The sequence below is a fragment of the Alosa sapidissima genome, chromosome 12 (genome assembly GCF_018492685.1).
Source record: "Alosa sapidissima isolate fAloSap1 chromosome 12, fAloSap1.pri, whole genome shotgun sequence".
NCBI classification, from domain to species: domain Eukaryota; kingdom Metazoa; phylum Chordata; class Actinopteri; order Clupeiformes; family Clupeidae; genus Alosa; species Alosa sapidissima.
Window position 1 is genome coordinate 397,641 of NC_055968.1, and position 24,045 is coordinate 421,685.

Consider the following 24,045-nt stretch of genomic DNA (forward strand, 5'->3'; position numbering starts at 1 on the left):
TGTGTATCTGTTTATGCACATGTGTGCACATGGAATGGGTTAACATGACCCCTGGAGGCAAACATATGGAAAACATTGGTCATCCTAGGCCCTACAGTTCTCAAGATATTCACAGAGAACTGTGTCTGCCCTACCCTCCTTTCGGGGGGTCCAGTCCAGCGGGGGGGGGCTACAGATCAAAACGAAGAATGACGGTTCCATGCTATCCATGTGGGGGTACATGCCCACCAAGTTTTGTGTACCCCGGTGGTCTTTCAGTGTCCTGGGAATCCTTGTTGGTGTACGTCACTAAATGTACACATAAATTATTTTATTGTAAGGCCCCCCATGAACAAAAGTACACAAAACTTGGCATGCATTCGGAGGGTGTCATAATGATCCTACACTTTTAATTTCGTGCAGTTTTGACCTTGTCAGCCAGAGATATTGTGATGAAAACACCTAATTTTTTGCTTTTTAATTTTTAACTAGGTGGCGCTATACATGAAATAAGTGGTAATGGGATGGGTTGACATGCCCCCTTAAGACCAACATACATAAAAAAGGTGGACCTCCTAGGCCCTACGGTTCTCGAGATATTCACAGAAAACTGTCTCTGGCCACCTACAGGCCAGTTGGTGTATAGTAACATAAATTAATTTATTGTGTGGCCCCCCATGAACGGAATTCCACAAAACTTGGCGTGCATACAGAGGGTGTCATAATGATCCTACACTTCCAATTTCGTGCAGTTTTGACTATGTTAGGTCACAGATACCTTCAATTACAACACCTCATTTTTACTTTTTTGTGTTTAACTAGGTGGCGCTATACATGAAATGAGTGGTTATGGAATGGGTTGACATGGCCCCTTGAGATCAACATACAAAAAAAAAATGGTCCTCCTAAACCCTACGGTTTTCGAGATATTCACAGAAAACTGTGTCTGCCCTACCCTCCTTTCGGGGGGTCCAGTCCAGCGGGGGGGCTACAGATCAAAACGAAAAACGATGGTTCCATGCTATCCATGTGGGGTTACATGCCCACCAAGTTCCGTGTACCCCGGTCTTTCAGTGTCCCGGGAATCATTGATGGAAATTTGGGCATGCGGAAAAAAAAAAAAAAAAAAAAAAATCTGACTAAACCTATATGACCGCCGCTTCGCTGCGCGGCGGTCATAATTATGTAAAAACAATTCAAATATATGATTTTGGTGATAGTTTACTCTGACTAGGTACATATAGTAGCGAGTTGTTAGCTAATGGGCTAACAGCTAGCAAGCTACCACTCATTTTAGTGTCATTTAGCTCGCAGCTAGCTGTCATTAATCTGAATAATGTTCTTTAATGTCAGATGTGTTTATACCTATTTTATACAGTCCATGGTTTATACTCATTGAAAGAACATGAAGGGAAGAGAAACGAGGCGATTGTGACTTTATGGGAACAGTTTGTGGTGGGTTATCAGCTGTTAGCTGTCAGACGGTCAGCTGTTGTGACCACTGAGCGGGGCGCAAATCGGTCATAAAGATGGCGGCGCAAAGCTACAGTGACGTCATGTGACACAAACGAATAGACTTAACATTGGCTTTATGACATCATAATAGGCTACTCAAGAATTAGAATGCAATCAACTGCACCTGTGCTCTCTCACTGACTGCCTGTAGCAATTTCAATAGAACCTCTTCTCTGTGTCTCTCTCCATTCAATTCAATTAAATTCAAAAAGCTTTATTTATCCCCGAGGGGCAATTTTCTCTATGCAGGCATTGTGACATATACAGTAAGACATAACACAACATATAAGACAGGACAGACAAAGAAAGAACAGGACAGACAGGAGTGTGTGTGTAGGGGGGGGTTAGTCCCAGGAGATGGAGGAGGAGGGGGCTTGGAGTATATTCAAGTTCAAAAGGCGAATAGCCTCAAAAGTAATCTTTGCAGCCCACCTTACAGTGTGTTTACAGATGTTTTCATGCATGTCTGGATAACGGGTGAGGAATGTTTAGGAGACAGACTATCGTAAAATCCTCAAATTATGGCTGCACTGTAAAATCTAACACTTGTGTAAACTTGCATTAACCTTGTTTACTTTACTTTCAGCAACAAATGTGTGCATCTTAATGATTTGAGTAAAGTAACAGTTACTTCCATGTTGAAAAAAGCATGTTACTTCATAACTAGACTGCATTTCCGGCGGGAACTGCGAAAGTGTGCTTGCCCTGGTCCGGTCACCAACGTGAGCAGACAGTGACATACGCTATGCTGAACCTGGCTTGATCCAGGCATTCTAACAGTGCCTTTCAGTGTTGGAGCAGTGGCAATACCTCAAAAGCTCTATTCAACTATTGCCTTGCGGGGTGAATGCAGTTCGTTGGATTTTACCTGTGGCCTGCCTTCGAATTTAGCTTCTATGACTAAAATCAAATTAATAAAATAAAACAGCAGTGATTGGCTGTAAAGATAAATAATGTTACGCGTCTTGCACCTCTCAAACTGGGCTATCAGGTAACCTAGAGAAAAATGTGAAATTATGAAATATGACTAAGGCAATAAAATGCTGCTTGTTTGTCAGGATACTTTTTAACTGATTTATTTAAAAAATATGAGCTATGAGTGTGAATGTTATATATTCCATCCCCTAATTCTATTTTACTGGTTTATTTGACAAATAATCTATGTAGATTTGCTCTATAAAGACCTTATGTCTGTTTGGGATTGTTTTGAGAGCCTATTGATGTATCTCAGAATAAAGGAATGTCCACAACATTAGTGATGTTTTTTTTGTGTGTGTGTGCGCATGTCTCTAATAGCCACAATAGGAGTAATTTTAGCAACACCGTATTTTGTGTGGCCCATAACGACCCAGTGGATCATGAAAATGTGCCAAAATTCACATTCCTTGCTTGTTGTTGGTACATTAATCCCATTCAGATTGCCACTTATCTGAGATGTAAGAGTTCAGTATAGGTTTAAGGTCTGGGGCAGGGATTTGAGATTCTGTGACTTCATTGAGGGCTTGCTTAGCAGCACTGTCCGCTTTCTCATTTCCCCTCAGACCAACATGGCCTGGGACCCAGCAAAAAACTACACTCAAGTTCTGGTTCTTTAGACGTTCTAGTTGATCAAGCTCAGCTTTGGTTGTACTTTTTGCGTGACATTAAAGCCTACTGTAATTACATTTATACATAGTTATTCTACTGATCTTTATACTATTCATCCTGCACATAGACTTATTCTTACTACTCTTATAATGTTGTTTCTGCACTACAATGACACTGTTTCCACACTGCACATAGCTGTATGTTATGTACATATCTGTTTTATTATATTCTGTTAATACACTGCATATATCTATATTTTTATTTATACTATTATAATGTTACTGCTACATCTACATACATTATTCTACTTATTGTATGAGAAAACTGCTAATACACTGCACATATTTATATTTAATTCATATTACTCTAAACCACCTTCTGTAAATCAACTGTATACTACTGTCTACATTGCACTATATTTCTTGACCGGTCTCTGTATATTTCATCACCTTTCTATACTTTGCATCACATTGCATGCATACTGTAGCTACATGAATCACAGCTAAGATCCTTGGTTGCTATTAAGGCCAGTCGTTCTAAATGGATGGTTGTTATGGCCAAAGGCCAGTTATCTCTTCCGTTGTCAAGCGGGCATATCCTAACTTTATCTTATTTTAAACATCTCTATTTTACTTAGCCTACTTCCATACAGTGAGTCCCATTAAGAAGTGGCCACTTCATTCGCGCTTACCGTGATTCACGCAGCAACATTATTAAATTAATCTGTCACCATATGCCTATGCCAACGTTTGCAAAGAGGAGAATCTTTTAATTTGATTCACAATGAAACGTTACATTTAAATGTACATGTAAACAATGAGTAGGCTAGTTTTGGTTGTTGTTGGTGGTGTTACTGCATCCCTTAGTTATGCCTACAATGCCAAATTGTTCCCTCGTGATTGTTAGACGCATTTCAAAACATTGCGACGTGAAATGCCACCACAAAACATTGTTTGTGAATCGGTCTTATTAGGAGTCCTCGCTTAAGCTGTCACAGACTCAGGTGCTACATTTAGGGCTAAAATGCTTCCTGAATTAATCTTAGTAAAAAAAAATAGGAGTCCTAAAGTTACGAGTGACGAAGTTACGAGTACAAGCATCTCATATCAAATGACCATGGCATTACGCTAAGCAACATAAATCTCATAACGTTACAGCAACATCTCCTCAATTCTCTAAATGGTGGAATATCCCTTTAAGAAGACAGTATTTTTCATTTATTGTGTTAATTTACGTTAGACTACTGTGTTGATTTTTATTTGGTGCAGGCTACTGAGATACTTAAAGTGTGTATATTTTAGTTTCAGGCCTTTAAAAAAGATTTTTATAAAATGTTCAAGGAGAAAAAAGGAAAATTGCAGCTAAATTGGGCCATTTTAAGATGTTTTTTTATTAAAACTGAACAAATTTTTGTTTTTACAAGAATAATAAATAATTCAAAGCCGTATTTGCACCTGATGCAGTTGTAAATGTCATTATTTTAAAAGAGCCTATTTTTATTCAAACTTGTGTATAAGAGTAATATTTACTTGCTAAATTGAAGGCAATCAGTTTCCATGGTTAAGATTCCATGATAAGATTAACTTGCTGTTCAAGTAAGTTTTACTGTGAGACACGTTTCGTTTGGAGCGGCATAACGGTAGGCAAAAGCATAAGATGTTCGGTTTGGTTTGGGATTTAATTTATTTTTGGACTGTTTGATTATATTGCTAAATGTTGGGACTGATGGCCACTGAAATCTGTGGGGTATTTGATGGTTCACTTTTTAAGTTTCATGTAGTTGAAAGAGTGTCGGAATTTCCATCAGCTTATTGCGAGACAAGGCATCTGCTTTCATTCGTTCATCCGGCTAGGTTTTAGGTATGCACATGTGTTTCAGGCATAGTGCAGGCACTAATCTCTGACTGAAAGTGCACAGAACTTGTGCATTTGAGAGCGCTCTCTCGCGAGTCATGTCAGTTAATATGAATTTACATTTAAAAACAAGTTCAATTGTATATATTTTCATATATAAGTCGCAGCTGACTATAAGTCACAGGACCTGCCAAACAATGAAAAAAGTGTGAAAATACGCCATACGCAAAATATAATATCTACAGGCTGTTAACAACAATGGTGAAGGTTATGGGTTGGGTTTAGTTAAAGGAACCATATGTAAGATTGTGGCAAAAACTGGTACTACAATCACTTTCAAAATACTGTAGAGCGGTGCATCCCCTCCCACTGCCCCCTGACTCGAGGTTGCCAACCCGGATGCCGAAACACGACTGACTTTGTGATTAGTAGATAGGTAGAGGGTGGTGCATAAGGCCAAAACACAACATGACATTACAAAACACAACATCAACATCAGTTGAGGGCTGCAACTTCACTTCTTAAAAAGACAATATCCTGGCCGGACTACTGTTGTCAGTGATATAAGTATTTGAAGTGAACATGATTTCTTAATGTCTAGTGACATATCAGGGCCATTTTATGATTAATTGAAATACATTTCTTACATATGGTTCCTTTAAGGTAATGTTTTTAAAAAACAATTACAACAAACCAAGTCACAAAGTTTCTGTAGGCAGACAATCCAATCAAAATACACAAATCCATGCAGACTGCTTCATGGCATACCTTGCAGAGGGGCACATGTTTTGTACTCTCTTGAATTTTTTCCTCTGTCCTGTATTGCTGGATGATGGATGTTCCTAATTCCTCCAACAGCTTTGGTTAAAGGATAAAGAGAGAGTTTCAGACACTTATGTGTGTCTACATTAGAAATTGTCAGCAAAGACAACTGGTGTAAATTAAATGATTACATGGAGGCCCAATATTTGGGGGTGTGCATATTCAGACTCCAAGGACCAAATAATGATAATCAAAAGCTTCATAACACTTTTCATACAGAATGTTGCACACATGTCTTTCACAGTTTGGCACATGTTGGTTTTATGACATTGTTAATATTACCATCATGTTTAATGTAATAGACAAGCGCTATTTTTGAGATATGTGCATCCTAGAGGCATTTCGTATAAGCTTTTTCAACTATTAAAAAAAAAAACTGTTAATTTGAACTATTGTAATGTTAATGTTCTGTAAGTCACTTAAGACAAATGCATCTGCAAAATACTATTTGTTAGATTCTTTTTTTTACTCATGTTAATCAAGAAGTATTGTAGATGACCATCTCATGGAGATTGTGATGCCATAATAATGATAATGATGCTGTAAGGCCCGTCTTTTGCCCAAACCTTATGCATTTCTCAAGAATGCCTTTTGCAGTCAATTTACATGTGTGGATGCCTGTGTTTGATCTGTATTGTCTTAGCTGGCCATGGTCAAAGATCCCCAACACCCGCTCATGCATAAAGTGACCATTTGCTCCTTGTTCTGGTCCCTCTACTGAGAGATAACTCAGTCCTGGGCCTACTTGATGTCTTCTGGTGAGATAGGCCAACCTCATTATCATACAGTATTGCTCTGTAAATATGTGTTGTGAATAATACATTCATGTTTGGTCTTGAATTAATACTTGTAATGTGGGCAACAGTCTGATTATGGTTTTGATACAATTGAATGTATCTGTGCATAGTTGTAGATTAAGAATTAAACTGCAGCATAAAGTTATGATATCCACCTGGGCCACACCCATCCACCTCAGACAACAAAGGCTCTGATGAGTCGGGGGTGGCCCAAGTGAATGATAAAAGTGGAGGCTCTGGTCCTCCAGGGTTCTTCTGCCTTCTGGTTTTCTGCCTTCTGTCTTCTTTCCCATCTTGGGGCTTCTTTTCCCATCTTCTCTTCTTTTCCACCTTGGACCTCTTCTCTGGGTCTCTCTCTCTCTTCCTCTCTCTCTCTGTCTCCCTTTGTCTTTCTCTCTCTCTCTCTCTTTCTCTCTCCCCCTTTCTCCATCTCTGGGTTTGTATTGTTTTATCTGGTGTATCTGTTATCTTTAACTTGTCAAGGTTACCTCTGTGAATTGGTTAAGTTTCCTTTGTTACCTTTTGCTACTTTGTTACAGTAGACTATGTGAGTTTACTTGTACATTCAACTGAAGTGATATGGGTTACATTTACCTTTAAGACTTAATGCCTATTAAATTGTTCATTTGCCTACCAATAGTATATCTTCAATTCTCGTAGTGTGCCATGCCATTCTCCTCCATAGCTGATAAACTAGTTACTTGGTAATTGATTGGTAATACAAATTATTAATCAAATGGAGTCAGATTAACGAGTATATAATAATATCATTGCCATTTAACTCTTCACCCTATTTGTCCACACAAGCTCCTTCAAGTGAGGATATAGCTCGACGTCTCTATGTTTCCGAGGCTATATATATCATTTATGAGCGTCTTCTTACAATGCCAATAGTGTGCAAAACAGCAATGACGGCAAATGGAAGCTATTAGATTCTTCAGAATAGCCTCAGTTTACCTTCATGACTGCTTTGCACTATTGCCATCATCATGACCAGTTTCATGAAAGAATGCTTCACAATTAACATGAAAAACCGAAAAACAGAGGCAATGGCTATATAGATTATTTAAACCTCTCATTTCTGGAGAGGATTCTTTTTCTTTCAAACCCTAAGCAGCCAGGTTTCAAGAGCAATCATTCTACCAAAACTGCTCTTTTGTTTGTGACTGAAGCATTGAGAGTAGCTAAGATGTACCTTTGACACATGAACCATGACATTCTCTTCTCTACATTATCCAAGCTCAGAATTTCTAGGAAAACTCTTGATTGGTTTGCATCCTACTTCAAAGGACATTCAATCAGCATGTCTTGGCAAGGACAGGCATCAAAGTCTCATGACCTCACCACAGGTGTGCCACAGAGATCAGTACTAGGGCCCCATTTGTTTATTCTATTTTACACCACTTCCTTGGGTAAAATCATTTGCCCATAATCATCACTGTCATGCTGATGATACTCAAATGTCACTCAAAGACACTCAAACCTGTCTTTGCCACCTACTACTACTATTTCTGCTAGGATTTCTGCATGCCTCGGGGACATATCACCTTCAGCTTTATCTCTCCTAAATGGAGCTATTCTTCAGAAGATTAACATCCATCTTGGCTAATCTTCACTCCGTTGCTCCGTAGCTGAGCATACGGAAAACTGTGACGTCAAAACCCTGATACGAACCAAACTGCCATGATGCCATGACTGTAATGTTTGCTAGTGGAACATAAGTAAAGCTAACTGCCTTCCATTACACAAAACTTCCACATTTCCCTCAAAATATTGCACGGACTCCATCCATGTAGGAGGACTAAGATGTAATGCATGCTATGACATTACCAAATTGAGTTTGGGCAGCCAAGACTTTTGTGAATTTGCAAGCAGGCAAACTATTATATTCAAATGTTAAATCTGTAAATGCTATTATTGATGTCTGAAATATGAATTTGAAGGCAGTAATATAATATCACCTTTGTTCCATGTAACTGCACAGATGAATCCTGCTCCCTTAGACAGCAGGCACTGACCTGACACAATTCAAGTAGCCACTCTTGTGTCAGAAAGAAGTAGCCCTTCACCAGGTGAGCCAAAACCTAGAAGTGAAGATTAGACATAGATTAACATCTTAAAGACAAATATAGCCACAAGCGGGGATAAACGGGGTCCAAGTAAGCTTGAGGGAAATTGCTGAAATATTTGGCAAGTCCGATAGGTGGAAAAAGTATATGCAGTTTAGGAAATGTGAGTAAATAAAGTGTCAGAAGGAGAAAAAATGTCCAGACATGCCTACATCTGTTATCATGAGCTAACAACCAGTAGGCTAGCAATGCGGAGATGTGACGTTGGGTGACGTGAAGATGACGGAGTTGTCATATAATTGGATAAATGTAACTTCTTGCCAAACGGCACGATATGCACATATGCATGGTGTTTTAATGTCTTTCCACTTGTAGTGCCTATAAGCGTTAAACCACAAAACTGAGCTGAAGTTTGAGACATGACCAAGCCAGGATTCAAATACCGAGGTCATGGGTGTTGATAGAAATGTTGCCCCCCGCGAAATACTATGGGGGTCCGGGGGCATGCCCCCAAGGAAGAAAAATTTGAAAAATAACCCCTTAAATGATGACCTAAGGTGAATATTTTGGAAACTAATAGATACATTTACATAAATATAATTTATACATTATAGCATAAATCACACTTAGAAATACAGCCTATTAGGCATACCGTAAAACTCCAAATAATAGCCCGGGCTTTTATTTTCCCAAATCGCCAAACTGCACCGGCTAGTATTAGAGACAGGCATCTATAGGAGACAGGCATTTAATTCTCTTTACACAAAACTTTTCCTCTGCAAAGATGAAAAATATTATCGAATTAACCCTTAGAACCCGATTGACGCAAAGTGCGTCAAAAAACACACCCTTTCTTCTCTGTTACATTGCTCCGGAACTGTTCATCGTAATGAGATGAAACCTTTATTGCATGACAGAGCAGAAGTGGGGCTTTCCAAATAGACTATACACTTGTCTGTACAATCAAGTATGAACATTTAAAAACATTAAATTAAATCCAATTGCATCATATTTACAGTACTTCTCTGTGTTTACCTGCGCACCCATTACTCTCGTTTGAATTACTCGTGAACCCGTGATCGCATCGATATGGCAAGCATATCAGATGAAAGAGGGGACAGGGGGCTATCCATTGGTACCATATTTATCCATCCTTCTGGCTTACTGCAAAATAATAACGTCATGTACACAAACCAACGCTGCACACCCATTACTCTCGTTTGAATTACTCGCGGACCCGTGATCGGATAGATATGCCACGCATGTCAGATGAAAGAGGAGACACGGAGCTATCATTTGATACCAAGTACATCATTCTGGGTTATAAAACAGACGAAGTGACAGCAAAATAATAACTTCAATAATAACTTCCTTGGGGAACCTTTTCAAAAGGTTCCTTGAGGAACCTCTCTGAACAGAAAAGGTTCCTCCACAGTGGCAATTGTGAGGAACCCTGAAAGGTTCCTTTAGGCCCCTCCAATTCTAAGAGTGTGGCGCTGGGTCTCGCTCCATCACAGTGGAGATGACCTCTTTAATCGCTGGGAGAACCAGCTTTTCTCCTACAGTAAACGGTGTGCCAGACTTAGCCATCGGTAAAGAAATATTGTAGGACGCCACTAACCCGTTCTCTGTCTGGTTTGTCTTCCGAGCGAACAGATTCGAAATGGTCCGTCTTGAATGTTTCTCTTTGAGGGCATTGAAATAAGCCGCATCATGAGATGCCTTATCAGGATGCATTTTGTTCAGGTGATCCTTTAAACGTGAGGGTTTCATCGCCTCATTAGAGAAAACCTGCTCGCAAAGCAGGCACATCGGGAGCTGAACATTTGTAGGTGAGGGAATAAAGCCAAAGTTTATGTAATCGACACTGTACTGTCTGCATTTCTTCTTGTTTGCCGCCATGTTTTTTAAGTTTTGATATTAAAAAAATATATATACGTAATTGTGCTTGTGTACATTTTGATTGGATATGTAATTTTAACCCGCGAAGCAGGGTTCGACTGTTGCAGCCGTCAGGAGCCGTCAACCCGCTCTGCGGCGGTCAGTCTGCTGAATTTGTTTATAGATGTTGCCATGGAAATGACATGCCAGTAGCCTAGAGCGCTCCGCTGTAGAATCTTCGGCCGGCAAAGACGGTAGGTTAGTAACAAAGATTCTAGAGCGGAGCGCTCTAAAGAGGAAACTAGACGGAGCCACCAGGCACAAATCATTCCATTTCGTGTCAAAACAAACAAATGTCATGCTTAAACATTATAATAAATATCAGTGATCAACGCCCCCTATTTGTGCCTGATCGCCCCCCTCTCAGCTATCTCATTTACAACGCCCCCCGACAGTGTTCAAACGCCTAAATAGACCACTATATATATGTATATATGTTAGTTTAAACACTCAACCTTTTTAGCTAGCTGACAGGCGAAATGCTAGTATTTTCAGACATTTGATTGCATTGTAAACCTAGCTAGACAGCTAGGCTACATGCTGCAACACAGGTATGAAATATATTATGTCTTATTGACCTTGTTGTTTCTATGAACATGAATTGTTGTTTATAGGCAACATCAACTTAGTCGAGGCATAAAGACCCCTGGATATCTTCATTAAGTACTTAAACGTTTGAACTAGCTTATTAGCCTAATTAGCTCGCTTGCCACCACTGGCTAGACACTGCAGTCAAAAGGTTAGCGGTTTGGCCGTCACGCCCCCAGGCGAAATTTTGCTAGCCGAAAATCGCGAGGCGTTTCGCTGTGTGGAAACCCACCATTATGCGATGCTGGTGCATCCTCCAACTCCCGGCTGCCTACGTTATCGCTCACACTTGCCATTTCTACACGTGACCCGCAGCCCTCCACACCTTTCCCGCGAAAGGGGAAAAAAAATGTCTGGGGTCACTATTAGGGTTGCCACCTGTCCAGGATTTTCCTGATTGTCCAGGATTTTCATGGTCTGTCCAGGAAAATAAAAATAAAAATCCTGGACACTGAATGACATTATTTGTTTTTATTCCACATAAGCAAAAAAGCAGAACCTAATTATGTATTCCCCCTTTTTTCTCAATACTGCCCCCAGGTGTCCACAACTAAAAACTGTTGAAAATATAACAAAATAATAAAGGTCTGCTATTAAATAAAGCAATTACCTAAACAAATAACTAGAAATTGTCATTCTTACTAATTTTAGCTATACAATTGTCGCTTAGAATGACTGTTTTTATCTTGGGTTAGATGTGCGAAAGGCGCCGTTGCTTAAGGCGAGACACGGCAGGTGAAAACATCGTTTTTTCATGCACTGGTCAATTTCGAGATTTTGAGCTAGTATGTTACCTTAGCATGTATTCTATCACACTACTACAACAAAAAAGTCCGATTTACACATTTAGGTGTTTATTTCATTATATTGTGTCTACTCGCGCCTGTATATTTCTCCTAAATTCAGCAAAAGTTAGCATTCTAACCTTGCATGCACTCCCGCGACCGTGATCCAAAACATAACATGTGTACTACCGTTGGAAAGCTCTGTTTTTCCTGTATCACGCTATGTGATCCATATATGGACACTTCCTTTGTATCAGTAACCAATCGCGAAAGTTCAAAGGCGAGTCTAGGCTGAGAACAGAATCTCATTGGCTGTCTTTCAAGGCTGTTTTCTCAAAATGAGTTTCCGCTCACACTCTGAGCTCAAAAACTCCACTTCAGAAGCACGTACATACACCAAACTTTCTAGACTTATGCCTAACTATATGTCGAAGATTTCTACAGAGGGGTTTGTTGATATATTACTCCTAGCCTGACTTACATGACATTTTATGCCTAAAAACATGGAAAAAAGCGATTTTTTTAGGGCTAGTGACATAATTTTCTGATTTACAGGATAACAAAAGTAGATATTCATAAATCCCTCTGTAAATGTTTTCCCATCTAATATCTGAACACAATGAAAACATAATTTTGAACTTGGCTGTATCCAATGCTCAGGTTTCGTGCCTTAAAATGTATGCAAATTAGCGCATATTTAATTAGATAATGCCTAATTTGCATATGTAAACATTAAATTACAGCAAACTTGTAATACATTTTTTTCTCATATTAATGTAAGTAATCAACTGGGGAAGTTTCATAGTGATATGTGCTTGTTAAAAATGTTACCCTATTCACCTGTAGTGTCTCGCCTTAAAAACAAAAAGGTCGATTGGATGGTCAAAATGTCTAGGATTTTTGTCAGACACAGGTGGCAACCCTAGTCACTATGGGCATGAGGCTACATTACCCATGCCATGAACCGTCAAAACCATACCATGCACACATGCTCCGAACCGAGACAAGCGAACAGAACAGATTTCTTTTCATGAATCGTGCCACCCCTAACAGACTATTACTTTGAAATGTGTGAGTGAGTGACAAATCATAAAACCAAAGGCCATTTTTTGTCTACATGGTCTGTAGATGATGTGTATCAAATGTTGTGAGAACTGGATGAAAAGCCTGAGGTTTATTTTACTTTCACTTTCTAAAAAACAAATGGTGGGAAAATTTGGCAGACAGAAATGGTCTTATCAGATGGTCTTACCTGTAGAGCCTCCAGCCTGACAGGTGAGGGCTCTAAAAGGTTAGGAGACAGGTGGAAAGGGATTGTGCCACTGTCAGAGTGATCTTCCCTAGGCTGGGTAACCACACATACACAAAGCCGCAGCAGCCAACATATTCCTTCTTCTCCATACAGCCAATGACCCTCCTCCAATGACCTCTGCTGTCTCCAGTTCTGACACATATGCGCTTCGTGTGGAAAACCTACGTCACCAGATGTCTTAGCTGGTTGCTGTAGGAGTTGCTGAATCTCAGGGAGAGGAGCCTGAGCAGATACCAGTGCTCCCAAAAGGGTCAGACTGGACACACGCACATTTACATCTAAAAAAAGCATAAGGTAAGAAATTGAAATTCCATTAATTACTACTGTAAACACATTCAAATACTTAACAACGTGACCCATTTTATTTGAATTGTCGATTGTCTAATGAGATTTGCATCTTAATGATTTACAGACTTGAAAATTGTATAGCCATTCACAGTATATTCACAGTACCATTCACAGTATATTTCTATATTCCTGCTGGGGATGAGAGGTTGGGGACTCTTTTGGAGATTTGTGGTATGACATTGTGCAACATAACAACTGTCAAGCATAACCCCAAGGAGAAAGATAGCTTGAATGTCAGTCCTCTGTGTAAGTTGCTTTGAATAAATAATAAATAAAGTGAATACTGAATCCATTATTTAAGATTTGTCCGAATTAGAAACCAAATACCGATTTCCAGTAATTTCTGTGATGCATCCATACATTTACAAAGCATGATTATTGCAGCACTTTATGTGGTCACATTATAGACAGGATTATTCATGTTTTTCTGTTGTGTTAAAGGAGAATGTTTATTGCGTCCCCCACGTTCAGTGTAGTGCGACCTGGAGAAACGGAGATCTATGTGAAAAATCGCCAGAGTTCACCTTTTTCATTACATTATTGGTAGAAATTCTTATGAAACAAAAAAAATAAATGGCACAACACATAAAATTATTATTTAGAGTTAATTGAAAAGTAAAGCTTAATGGCATAGGTCACATCCCACCTGTGAGCTAAACGATTGCACGTATCTTTAATGTGATTACGCTATATTGTATTGGTGGTGTGTAGGTCTAATTGAGTGCCTGTCACTTTAGGGGCCCTATTGTGCGCCCGGCGCAACGTGGTGGAAAGTGCGATGCAAGTCTTATTCATATTGTACACCCAGTCAGTGACGAATTTTAATGGTAGCACAAAACACAGAACTTGGCGCTTTGATCCATTGTTATTAGCTGATAAGGATTTTACTAATTTCATTATTAGTCAAATAGACTACTTTTTTGAGACCATTAAACGTCAGATACATATAGCACCATTTGGGAGGCATTTGGCGTTTAAAAGAGGGCAAATCATCTCCTACTTAGCCAACTTGCAATCTGGACTGTGGAATGTCAAGTTCAACAAGGAACTCTTGGATCTCCCCAGTATTAACATTAGCCTCTGATGTATAGATATCAGCATAGTAATGTCTGAATTGGTCATTAATAGTCTGTGGGTGGGTGGTGATTTTATCTGGTGCAATATGGATTTCAGGGATAGCTGTTTTAGCTGTTTTCTGACAGTTGATGAGCAAGGAGTCTGCCTGCTTTATCACCGTGTTTGTAATGTGTTTGCTTTGATTTAAAAAGGAGTTGTTCTGTGTGTAATGGATAAGCAGTCATACTTTGATTGCAGTAGCAGATGCTCCTTGCCCAGATTGGAATCAGAAGGATCAGAAGCAGCCCTACAGTCTAGGTCTTTTATCTGTCTAGATAAGTCACTAAGTTGCATATCCACTCGGACAGAGTGACAGAGTAGGCTATCTGTTTTCTCAGCCGACCGTCTTTGTCATGTCCTGCAACATTGAGGCTACATAAACGAATGCTAGGTTTTTTCTAACTTGTGTGCTCGATTTCTGAGGCATTTACTTTGCTTGTAAATTAATTTGTAGGCCTAGTTTCCTTGTCCAACGTGATTGTTGAACGATGCTGGCCAGAAATTAATATAGGCAAAAGTTTCCGTGTCATGTCATACCTCTCATCTCGTTGCTACGCTGTCTCACCAGAAGATGCAGCAGCTGGCAGGACGTCATTGTGTTAACTGAGCTGTTAGATATATAGAACATCTACTTCCGTGTAGTAGACTACAACGTGATCTGATTGATTCTATATACCGGTAGGCCAGTCATTTTTTTATAATCGCGGGGAAACGTTGCAATGCATTCTGAAGCCCTGTTTCTTTTCTCCCAAACCGAGGGAGAGGTGCGCTTTTATCCCTCGGGATACTTTCTCCTCCGATAATAAACTTGTACTTGTAACGAAAGGCAATTGAAAATGTAGCAAAGTAAAGAGTAGATTACTGGCTCAAAAATTGTGTGTTACTACCCAGCCCTGACTACATGTCATGTCTGTTATGTTTTGGATTAAATCATTATTGTACAAATGGTTAGGGGGCATCAAAGTTGAACTGCCCAGATAGCAAAATCAGATTGGCAGAGAGCGGACCACTGGTGTTATGCCACCGGTGGCGTGAAAATGCCCAGTGGACCGCCAGCTATTCCCCCAATGGACCGACAGTGGTCCGCCAGCCTCTTGCTATCTGGGCAGACACAGAGTTTATTTGAATCCTTTGCTTTAGAAGTTCGTCACTTCTCAGCATAAAACTCTACCGGGCTTCTCACAACTCACGTTATCAATCAGCTGAAAGGAGAAATTTTCTACTCAGAACTCTCGGACCCGTATCAAAATAAAAGTCTTAGCACATTTTCAGTGCATACATTATTTCCTCCAGTAGAGGGGTATTAAGTAGTACATGATACTAAAAGTATCTATCACTGCACCAATCTGGGGAATAAATTATTTTATTTATTAATTCCAGTTTATTTAATTTGGCATTAAATTATATTCATAACCATGCTACGCCAAGCCGAAACATCCATGGACTTGTTTGTTGTCTTTGTGTAAATGAGTTTGTATGGCCTCTTGTGATAGAATTGTTCATTTATGTCTTAAGTTACTGTGCTACATCTACTGTGTGAGATAGCCTAACGTTATGTCATGTGTGTTTTATGTACAACAATTGCCTAGTATCAGGTACGCTGGCATCTTTTGCCGCTCCGTCTGGCATGCTGTTTGTCCGTGGAGTGCTTTGGGTTGCACTCTGTGCATGTGAAATGCGGTATACAAATAAAACTGACTTGACTTGACATTTTTCTGATGTCATCCAACTATAATTGCTGAGTGACATTTATATTCAAAATTTAGAGACCACTGTATTTTTATCAGAGCAGCTTTGAAATGTTCCTTGAAAATAATTTAGGTTATGGGTCCAGACCGTGGTCTGCCTATTAGTGCCCTCTGGTATACTTAAGCAATAACGTAGGTTACACTGATTCTACAACAGCTAAGGGGCGTTGTTAGGCACGATGCGCTAGCGGAGTGCCTAAAACCCCCCTTAGCTGCAAAGTTTCATAAAGTAAGGTACAGCAACTAGAAATATAACGAGTTATTCCTAGATAATCATTCTTCCGCCAAGAAATATAACTTGTATCAAGTTGTGGTAGCGCAGTAATATAGAACGAAATGCGGTCAAGGTGTATGTTTATGCTGGATTTTACAACGGCATCGAACGTGATTCAGCCAATCACAATCAAGGACCGGAACTATCAGTTATAGAAAAAGTAATTGGACACAATCGCCATACTTGCACTTCAGTTAATTTGTTCCACAGCCTTCTGGACAGACATATTGACATACCTCTATGATGAACATATTGCTGAATTTGTTTCCAAATTGGACTCAGCAGCCCTGGTCGCAGGCGATGGTATGGTGTATTGCACACCAGATGAGCCACACACTGTAAGATATACAAGATATTTATATGTCAGACATAAAATGTGTCTAAGATATCAACAACAACCAAACAAATATTATTTCAAAGCCCAACTTGCAGCTTTATTTCAACTATTTTGCAACTATTTTATTCTCTTAGCAGACCCATATAAACTCTACCCCGAAAATGTGTTTTAAGATGCATAAAGCCGGGCACTGTGATAGAGGTGGAACTAGCACCCAGAGACTGTAAAGGCAATCAAATTAAACAGGATTTACAAAAACAAAGACAAAAAAAATCAATAAATATTTAAAGCAAAAAATGTTGTACAGTCAAAATAATAATAATACAAATATAATTATAAATATAATTCAGGTTGACCTGAAATAAGTTTTTCAGACTTTCAAGATGGGGTGGGATAGGAAAATGACCCAGGTCACACTCGAACCCATGGATACTGTACGTGAACCCGAATGTGGTATGGGCGCTGTAGCCAGCTGTGCCACAGGATCCCCCTACTCTGTGAATCATAATGATTAAGTTATGTTGATAGCTTTGCAATAGAGATGATTGAATCATGAGTTGCTTCCTTCTTAAGAATGCTCACAAGTGTTTATTTCATGACTACTTAAAGTCTAAAATGATGAATTGGATTAATACAGTACATGTGTAATTGTAAATTGATGTATGCAGTGATTTCTTGTGTATTAGATTCATTGTGTATAAAACACATGTCATTGTTTCATGCCATTTATTTTTTAACCAAACAGGTTAAACTGCTGCTTACTGCACCTTTGCATACTTTCACATAAAAAAAACTGTATTTCATGTGTTCCCAACCCTGCTGTTCAGCTGTTTATTGACAGTTCATGTGTCCTATAGTGCAGGGGTCTTCAACCTTTTTCAGCCCAAGGACCCCTTGGCTAAGAGAGACACTGAGCATTCTGATTGGTTTATTGCATGTTATGCCCAAACCACACCCATGAGTAATGTAACTACTTCAGACCACCCCATTTTAGATTTGCGTCGGGCGCAACAGTCATTTATCCCGCCGGTAAAATAGCAACAGCGCCCAAGATCCGCCCACAAAGCCACTTGCGTTTTGTGCAAAGATACTTCCGTTATAGATCATTAACATAGAGCCCTATTGCTTGAAAGTGGTCAGAGATAAAGTTCAACTATAAATGTAAAAATCTTTGAGTATAAACAAACGTTTATGAAGGGAGTAAGGGCCACTGGATGGCAAGCACCTCAAATTATGCACCTTTCAGTAAATACAGGAAAAAAAAACATATTTGAGCAGGTTTACTTTCTTTTTTGTCATATTACCCACATAACAAAATAACAGGAAAACAGTAGGCCTAAGATGTAAACCAACAATAGTAAACGATTACTATAACCACAAACCGCCCTATTTTTACCACCTTTGCTGTCTGTACCACGTCCATTACGGACACAATCATCACGATTAGCATTGGCGCCTCCAGCTATGTTGGGCAGAGGGTCGAAATAAGCATGGCATGATATGCTTAGTGGACACCGTCGTATACACGCAAAGACGCACCTCCATTCACAGACGCACCGTGACTATCACCGTCATAGGCGATCGATCATAATCTCCAAAAGGCAGATATTCTCCTACAGAATCTGAACAGGTGAATAACATAGCCTACCCAAGACTTCATCACACGTAAAGTTTTTTTCAACATTTGGTGTAGGCCAATTTCTGCTTCAATTTGTGCAAAACTATGGCCTGCATCGCTTCCGCGTCATTACAAATAAATGCATGTCTTTGTGTTTCTCACATGTAATACAAGTATTTCCTGAAAACTTTGTGCAGCGAATATCGAAGCTCTGGATGTCTAGCAACTAGTGGAGGAGAGTACAAATTAGATTCGTCACCGTATTGGATTTAATCAGTGTTGTTGTTTGTCGCAATTTAAAAATACCCTCAAGGGCCGAATTACGTTATTATTGTGACATTAGGTCGTGGGCCGGAATTGGGCCGGAAGTGGCCCGCGGGCCGGGAGTTTGAGACCCCTGATCTTCACACAGAAAACCTTGGTGTGTGTGTGTAACACCTCAAGATGAACAACTCTCCTCTTACACTACATTAGCCACGCCCAACAGGAAGTGAGGTAATTGGGATTTTGTGCATTGTGACATATAATCAATTTCGAAACCTCCTAGACAAATTATCCATTTCATGTCAAAGTTGGTATACATGATGTGAAGATGTTGTTGATTTTAAATTGTGAAGAATTTTTTTGATATGTTGCAAAGTGCTGAAATAGTGGTATGATGAATCTACATACCTCGCCATATAAACAGGAAATGTGTGATACATTTGTCATGCATTGAATGACATGGGTCAAACCTCACAGATTGTTCATTATTATGGTAATGCTGAAATTCACATGCTCACAATGCATGTTTAGCATAGCGCCACCATCTGGCAACAGATAAAATGGCTATTACACTGGTGGCAGATGATCAATTTTGACACACTTCTCCTAGGGGGTTCATCAGAATCATGTCAAAATTAGAGAACATGATGTCAAGATGTTGTTGATGTTGCTGTTGTTGCTTTTGAAACTGATGTCAAAACATAATTTAGAAAAGCTTATGCATTTATCTCCAGCAGGGTTATTACTGCAATGGGCTTTTCACAGGCCTTCCTAAAAAGACTATCAAACAGCTTCAGGTGACACAAAATGCAGCAGCTAGTGTTCTCACAAAAACTAAAAGAACTGACCACATTACTCCAATTCTTAAGTCCCTGCACTGGATTCCAGTAAGTCACAGAATTGACTTTAAAGCACTACTGCTTGTTTATAAATCAGTAAATGGAGCAGAACCTAAATACCTATCAGACATGCTTCAGCAGTACACACCTTCTTGACCTCTCAGGTCTCAGGAGAAAAACCTGTTAGTAAAACCTGCTGTTAGAACTAAACATGGTGAAGCAGCTTTTAGATGCTATGCGGTTCAGCTCTGGAACCAACTTTCAGAAGACATCAGAAGAAAACAGTTTTAAATCTAGACTTAAGACCAAACTGTTCTCAGATGCCTTCTGCTAACTTCACTGAGTTACAAATTCTGAATTTGCCTTTAAATTATTTTACCTTGTGTCTTTTATTTTGTCTTTTTAATTATTTTTTATTTTTAAATGATTTTACCTAGTGCATTTTGTTTCTTTTTTATTATTATCTTTACCTTTTGAACTATTATTTGACTACTGCCCTTCTATGCTTTTATTTGCCATTACTGTTTGTTTTTATTTATGTAAAGCACATTGAATCAATATAAATAAATTTGAATAGTTAAGGGATTGTTGCCCAAAATGCATGTCTGGCATAATGCCACCATCTGGGTTTCACTGGTCTTACCTCTACCATTCCTAGGAATTTCATCAGATTTGTTTCACATTTGGTGTATGAACTCGCAGGCATCCTAATTTTATATTATGGGCTGGGGGGGGGGGTTCATGCCTGGTTGGTAGGCTGAAATCAATGGTTCCCATGGTTGAAAATTTGACACCCTTATCCCTCACAGACTCTATTCGGGATATCCATAGCGCCCCCTTATGTCATTGAGGCTTGTGGTCAGGAAATAATTTCACCCCCACACACAGAGTTCATAGAGATGTGGACCTGCCCAAGACGAACATAAGTGGGATTGACTACCATCGGTGTAAAACGTTACACCCAACAGAAAGTGAGTAAGTGCTTCCAATATATAAAACATGCAAAAGCAAATAGCACACACATCAGATATGTGCATTTGACAAACGCACCACATGTGAGTGCATTGTTGGATTCGGAAATGTCACGGGTGCTCGGGCCCGCCATAGCCGCTTGTGGCTACATTTATTATATTTATATGTATTGTATTTTTCTTGTTTGTCTGTAAAGCACTTTGTGCTCTATGTTTGAAAAGTACTATATAAATAATTAAATTATTATTATTATTATTATTATTATTATTATTATTACTACTACTACTATTATATTTTTATAATATCAACCTAGAAACTGTCATTGTAACCAATATGATTGATTACCCTAGCACCCAGCATATCAACCACTTCATATAGCATAGTAAGCATCTTATCTACCCTACAAATAGACCTCTGAAGTTCGCCTACAAAAAAGCTGCCATCTTTGAGATCCGGTATCTGGCGATTTTTCCAATGGATTTTGAATTATCACACCTGTTAAACTCTCGCGGGGATGAAAAAGTCTGAAATGCAGACGTTTTCCTGAACACACTTTTGTCCTCTGCCTTCGAGTGGATACTGTTATCTCCTGTAAGTGTAGACGGCACACTTTGATTTTTGCTACCCCACAGCTAACTTGCAATACAACTTGTCATAGGTAGTTAGCTTCAATTAACACGGATCTATTTATATGGGCAAAGATGGACGTTTTTGGTTCTTTTTTGTAGGCGAACTTCAGAGGTCTATATCCTAGCAACCATCTCAATTACCCTAGCAACCACTATCAAAATGTTAACCTAGCAACCCTCATGGCAACCAACATGATTACCCTAGCAAACAGAATGCTACATTAAATAGTATAGCAACCACAATGTCTACCCTAGAAACAACCTAGCACTACTATTTTTGGGCTAGAATTATCTGTTTTAACTATATATTATATTATACTTAGTATTTTTTTGCAATTGTATGCAGTGGTAATTCCTTGGAATTACATTTATAGTTAGAAACTATTATTTTCAACTAATGTACTGTTATATATATTGTAAGTCACTGTGGACAAAAGCTTCTGCCAAATACCCTAACCATACCTTTATGACTTGGGTAAGCGTCTGTGAGGAAGACTCAGCCATCAGTGCTAGTAACAAACTGCGGTGCAGCTCTCTTAGGCTGGATGCAAGTGTTGCAGAGAATGATGTAAAGGCCTGGCGAGGAGTGCTAGTGTCTTCTGCTGCAGACAAAAACAGTCGAGACCCTTCAAGTAGAGATGACAGCACCTGTAGTGATCCTGCACGTACCTAAGGCAAAATATAGGAAAATGATGGGATGACTAGAATTATTAATTGCATGTTTTTAAAGTCTGATGTTAATCCTCCTCACATGGACTTCTAAGCTATTTACAAACAAATATATGTAAATTGTCAAACAATCAGTTTGTAGAAAAGTCAATTCAACTTTATTTATATAGCACATTTAACACAGCAGAATTGACCCAAAGTGCTTCACAAAATAATAATAATAACAACAACAATAATATTAACTAGAAATTCAATTCCAAGGATTTTTTTAAATAATTATATTTATTTGATTTCATACATGTAAAATAAATGTGTTATACCAGTACACACATATTAACCTTTATCAATTTACAGTCCTACTTACTCAGGCTAGGTATTCACATTATGTTACTCACGATTGTCATACTTACACCCATATATTGATAGGACACCCACACTCCATACACACCTGCTGGATGCCCTACACCCCCCCCCACCCCCCACACACACACACACACACACACACACACACTTTTAGGGGCAGCCGTTGCCTACTGGTTAGCACTTCGAACTTGTAACCGGAGGGTTGCCGGTTCGAACCCCGACCAGTAGGCACGGCTGAAGTGCCCTTGAGCAAGGCACCTAACCCCTCACTGCTCCCCGAGTGCTGCTGTTGTTGCAGGCAGCTCACTGCACTGGGATTAGTGTGTGCTTCACCTCACTGTGTGCTGAGTGTGTTTCACTAATTCACAGATTGGGATAAATGCAGAGACCTAATTTCCTTCACGGGATCAAAAGAGTATATATACTTATAAACACCTGGTCACACTAACACCCCTACATTTACACATTGTTCTCCATGAGGTTCTCCTGTGTGGTCTTTATAACTTGCCCAACATTTGATTATAAAGATTCATATATGTCCTGCCATACTCTATTCAATTGTTCTTTTTTATTTCTTTCCTAAAACATTGGTTTTTATTAAATAATAATATAAAATAATATTTCATCAATCCCTTCCATGCCTGCATGGATGGGGCCTGTGTGTCTTTCCAATGATTCTCTTATAAACCAAGGAGGAAAAAAGGATCTGCCATCCTATAGGATACTTCAGATTATCTGTTCTCTGCTAAATACACTGTTTAGATGTTAACTTAAACTCAATTTTGTCTCAGTCATCAACTTTTGAATTTCCAGCGTACCCTGTTTAATTTTCTCACATTCCCAGAAAGCATGTATATGAGTGTCATCATGAGAGCCACATTTCACATACAAATTTATGTATTTTAGATTTCGTATAATATATTCTTGTCATGAGCTTATATTGTATAAACCGCAGATTTTCATTGGTGGTAAATATTATTGGTTAGGTTTAGCCCTTCCTTCCATTTTGCATGTGTATCTGTGATATTAAGGTCCTTATTCCAAGCTTCATATATTTTTTAAATATGTTTTACATAATGGAGTTTTATACATAATGCGTTGTTACAAGGTGTCTTATATCCTTGTAGAATGGAGAGACATACAAAGAGAGAATTGGCCTAGTTGAGCAGATGGCAGTTGATACAGGTGCAAATCAGTATAATTGGTCCTTTATGAGGGAATAATGCTAATGCAAAGTCCATGGTGAAAAAATAAGCTTGCTTTTTGTAAATATCTCAAAAAGTATACAGTTTGCATAAAAGAAAAAAATATTGCTGAAGTGTCCTTTTCAAGACCTACGCAACGGTGGTTGAATGATGTTTGTACGTCAAATGGTTCAACCTCAATTAGATGCACAAATTTGGTTAGAGAAACTACAAATGCTTTTCCTGAAATGAAATACCAGTGCATGCAAAGTCATTGCTAGGATTGCTAGGGTACTTAAAGTGGTTGCTAAGGTGTTGCTAGAGTAATTATGTTGGTCACTAAAGTGGTTGCTAGGTTGATGCTATGGCAGTGCTATGCTGGTTGCTAGGGTAAGTTAAATGGTTGCTAATGTGTGGCTAAGGTAATCATCGTAG

General features: G+C 39.1%; 1 protein-coding gene across 2 annotated transcripts in view; it reads right to left on the reverse strand.

Moving 5' to 3' along the window:
• heatr6 (HEAT repeat containing 6) overlaps positions 1 to 24,045 on the reverse strand; it is a 117,476-nt gene that overhangs the window by 18,745 nt on the left and 74,686 nt on the right. For both annotated transcript variants that reach the window (XM_042056150.1, XM_042056148.1), the window contains exons 10-14: positions 21,857 to 22,063; positions 16,972 to 17,071; positions 13,190 to 13,527; positions 8,516 to 8,638; positions 5,704 to 5,793 (exon numbers count right to left, since the gene is read on the reverse strand). In XM_042056150.1, the coding sequence (XP_041912084.1) occupies positions 5,704 to 5,793; positions 8,516 to 8,638; positions 13,190 to 13,527; positions 16,972 to 17,071; positions 21,857 to 22,063 (858 nt within the window). The remainder of the gene's footprint in view (positions 1 to 5,703; positions 5,794 to 8,515; positions 8,639 to 13,189; positions 13,528 to 16,971; positions 17,072 to 21,856; positions 22,064 to 24,045) is intronic.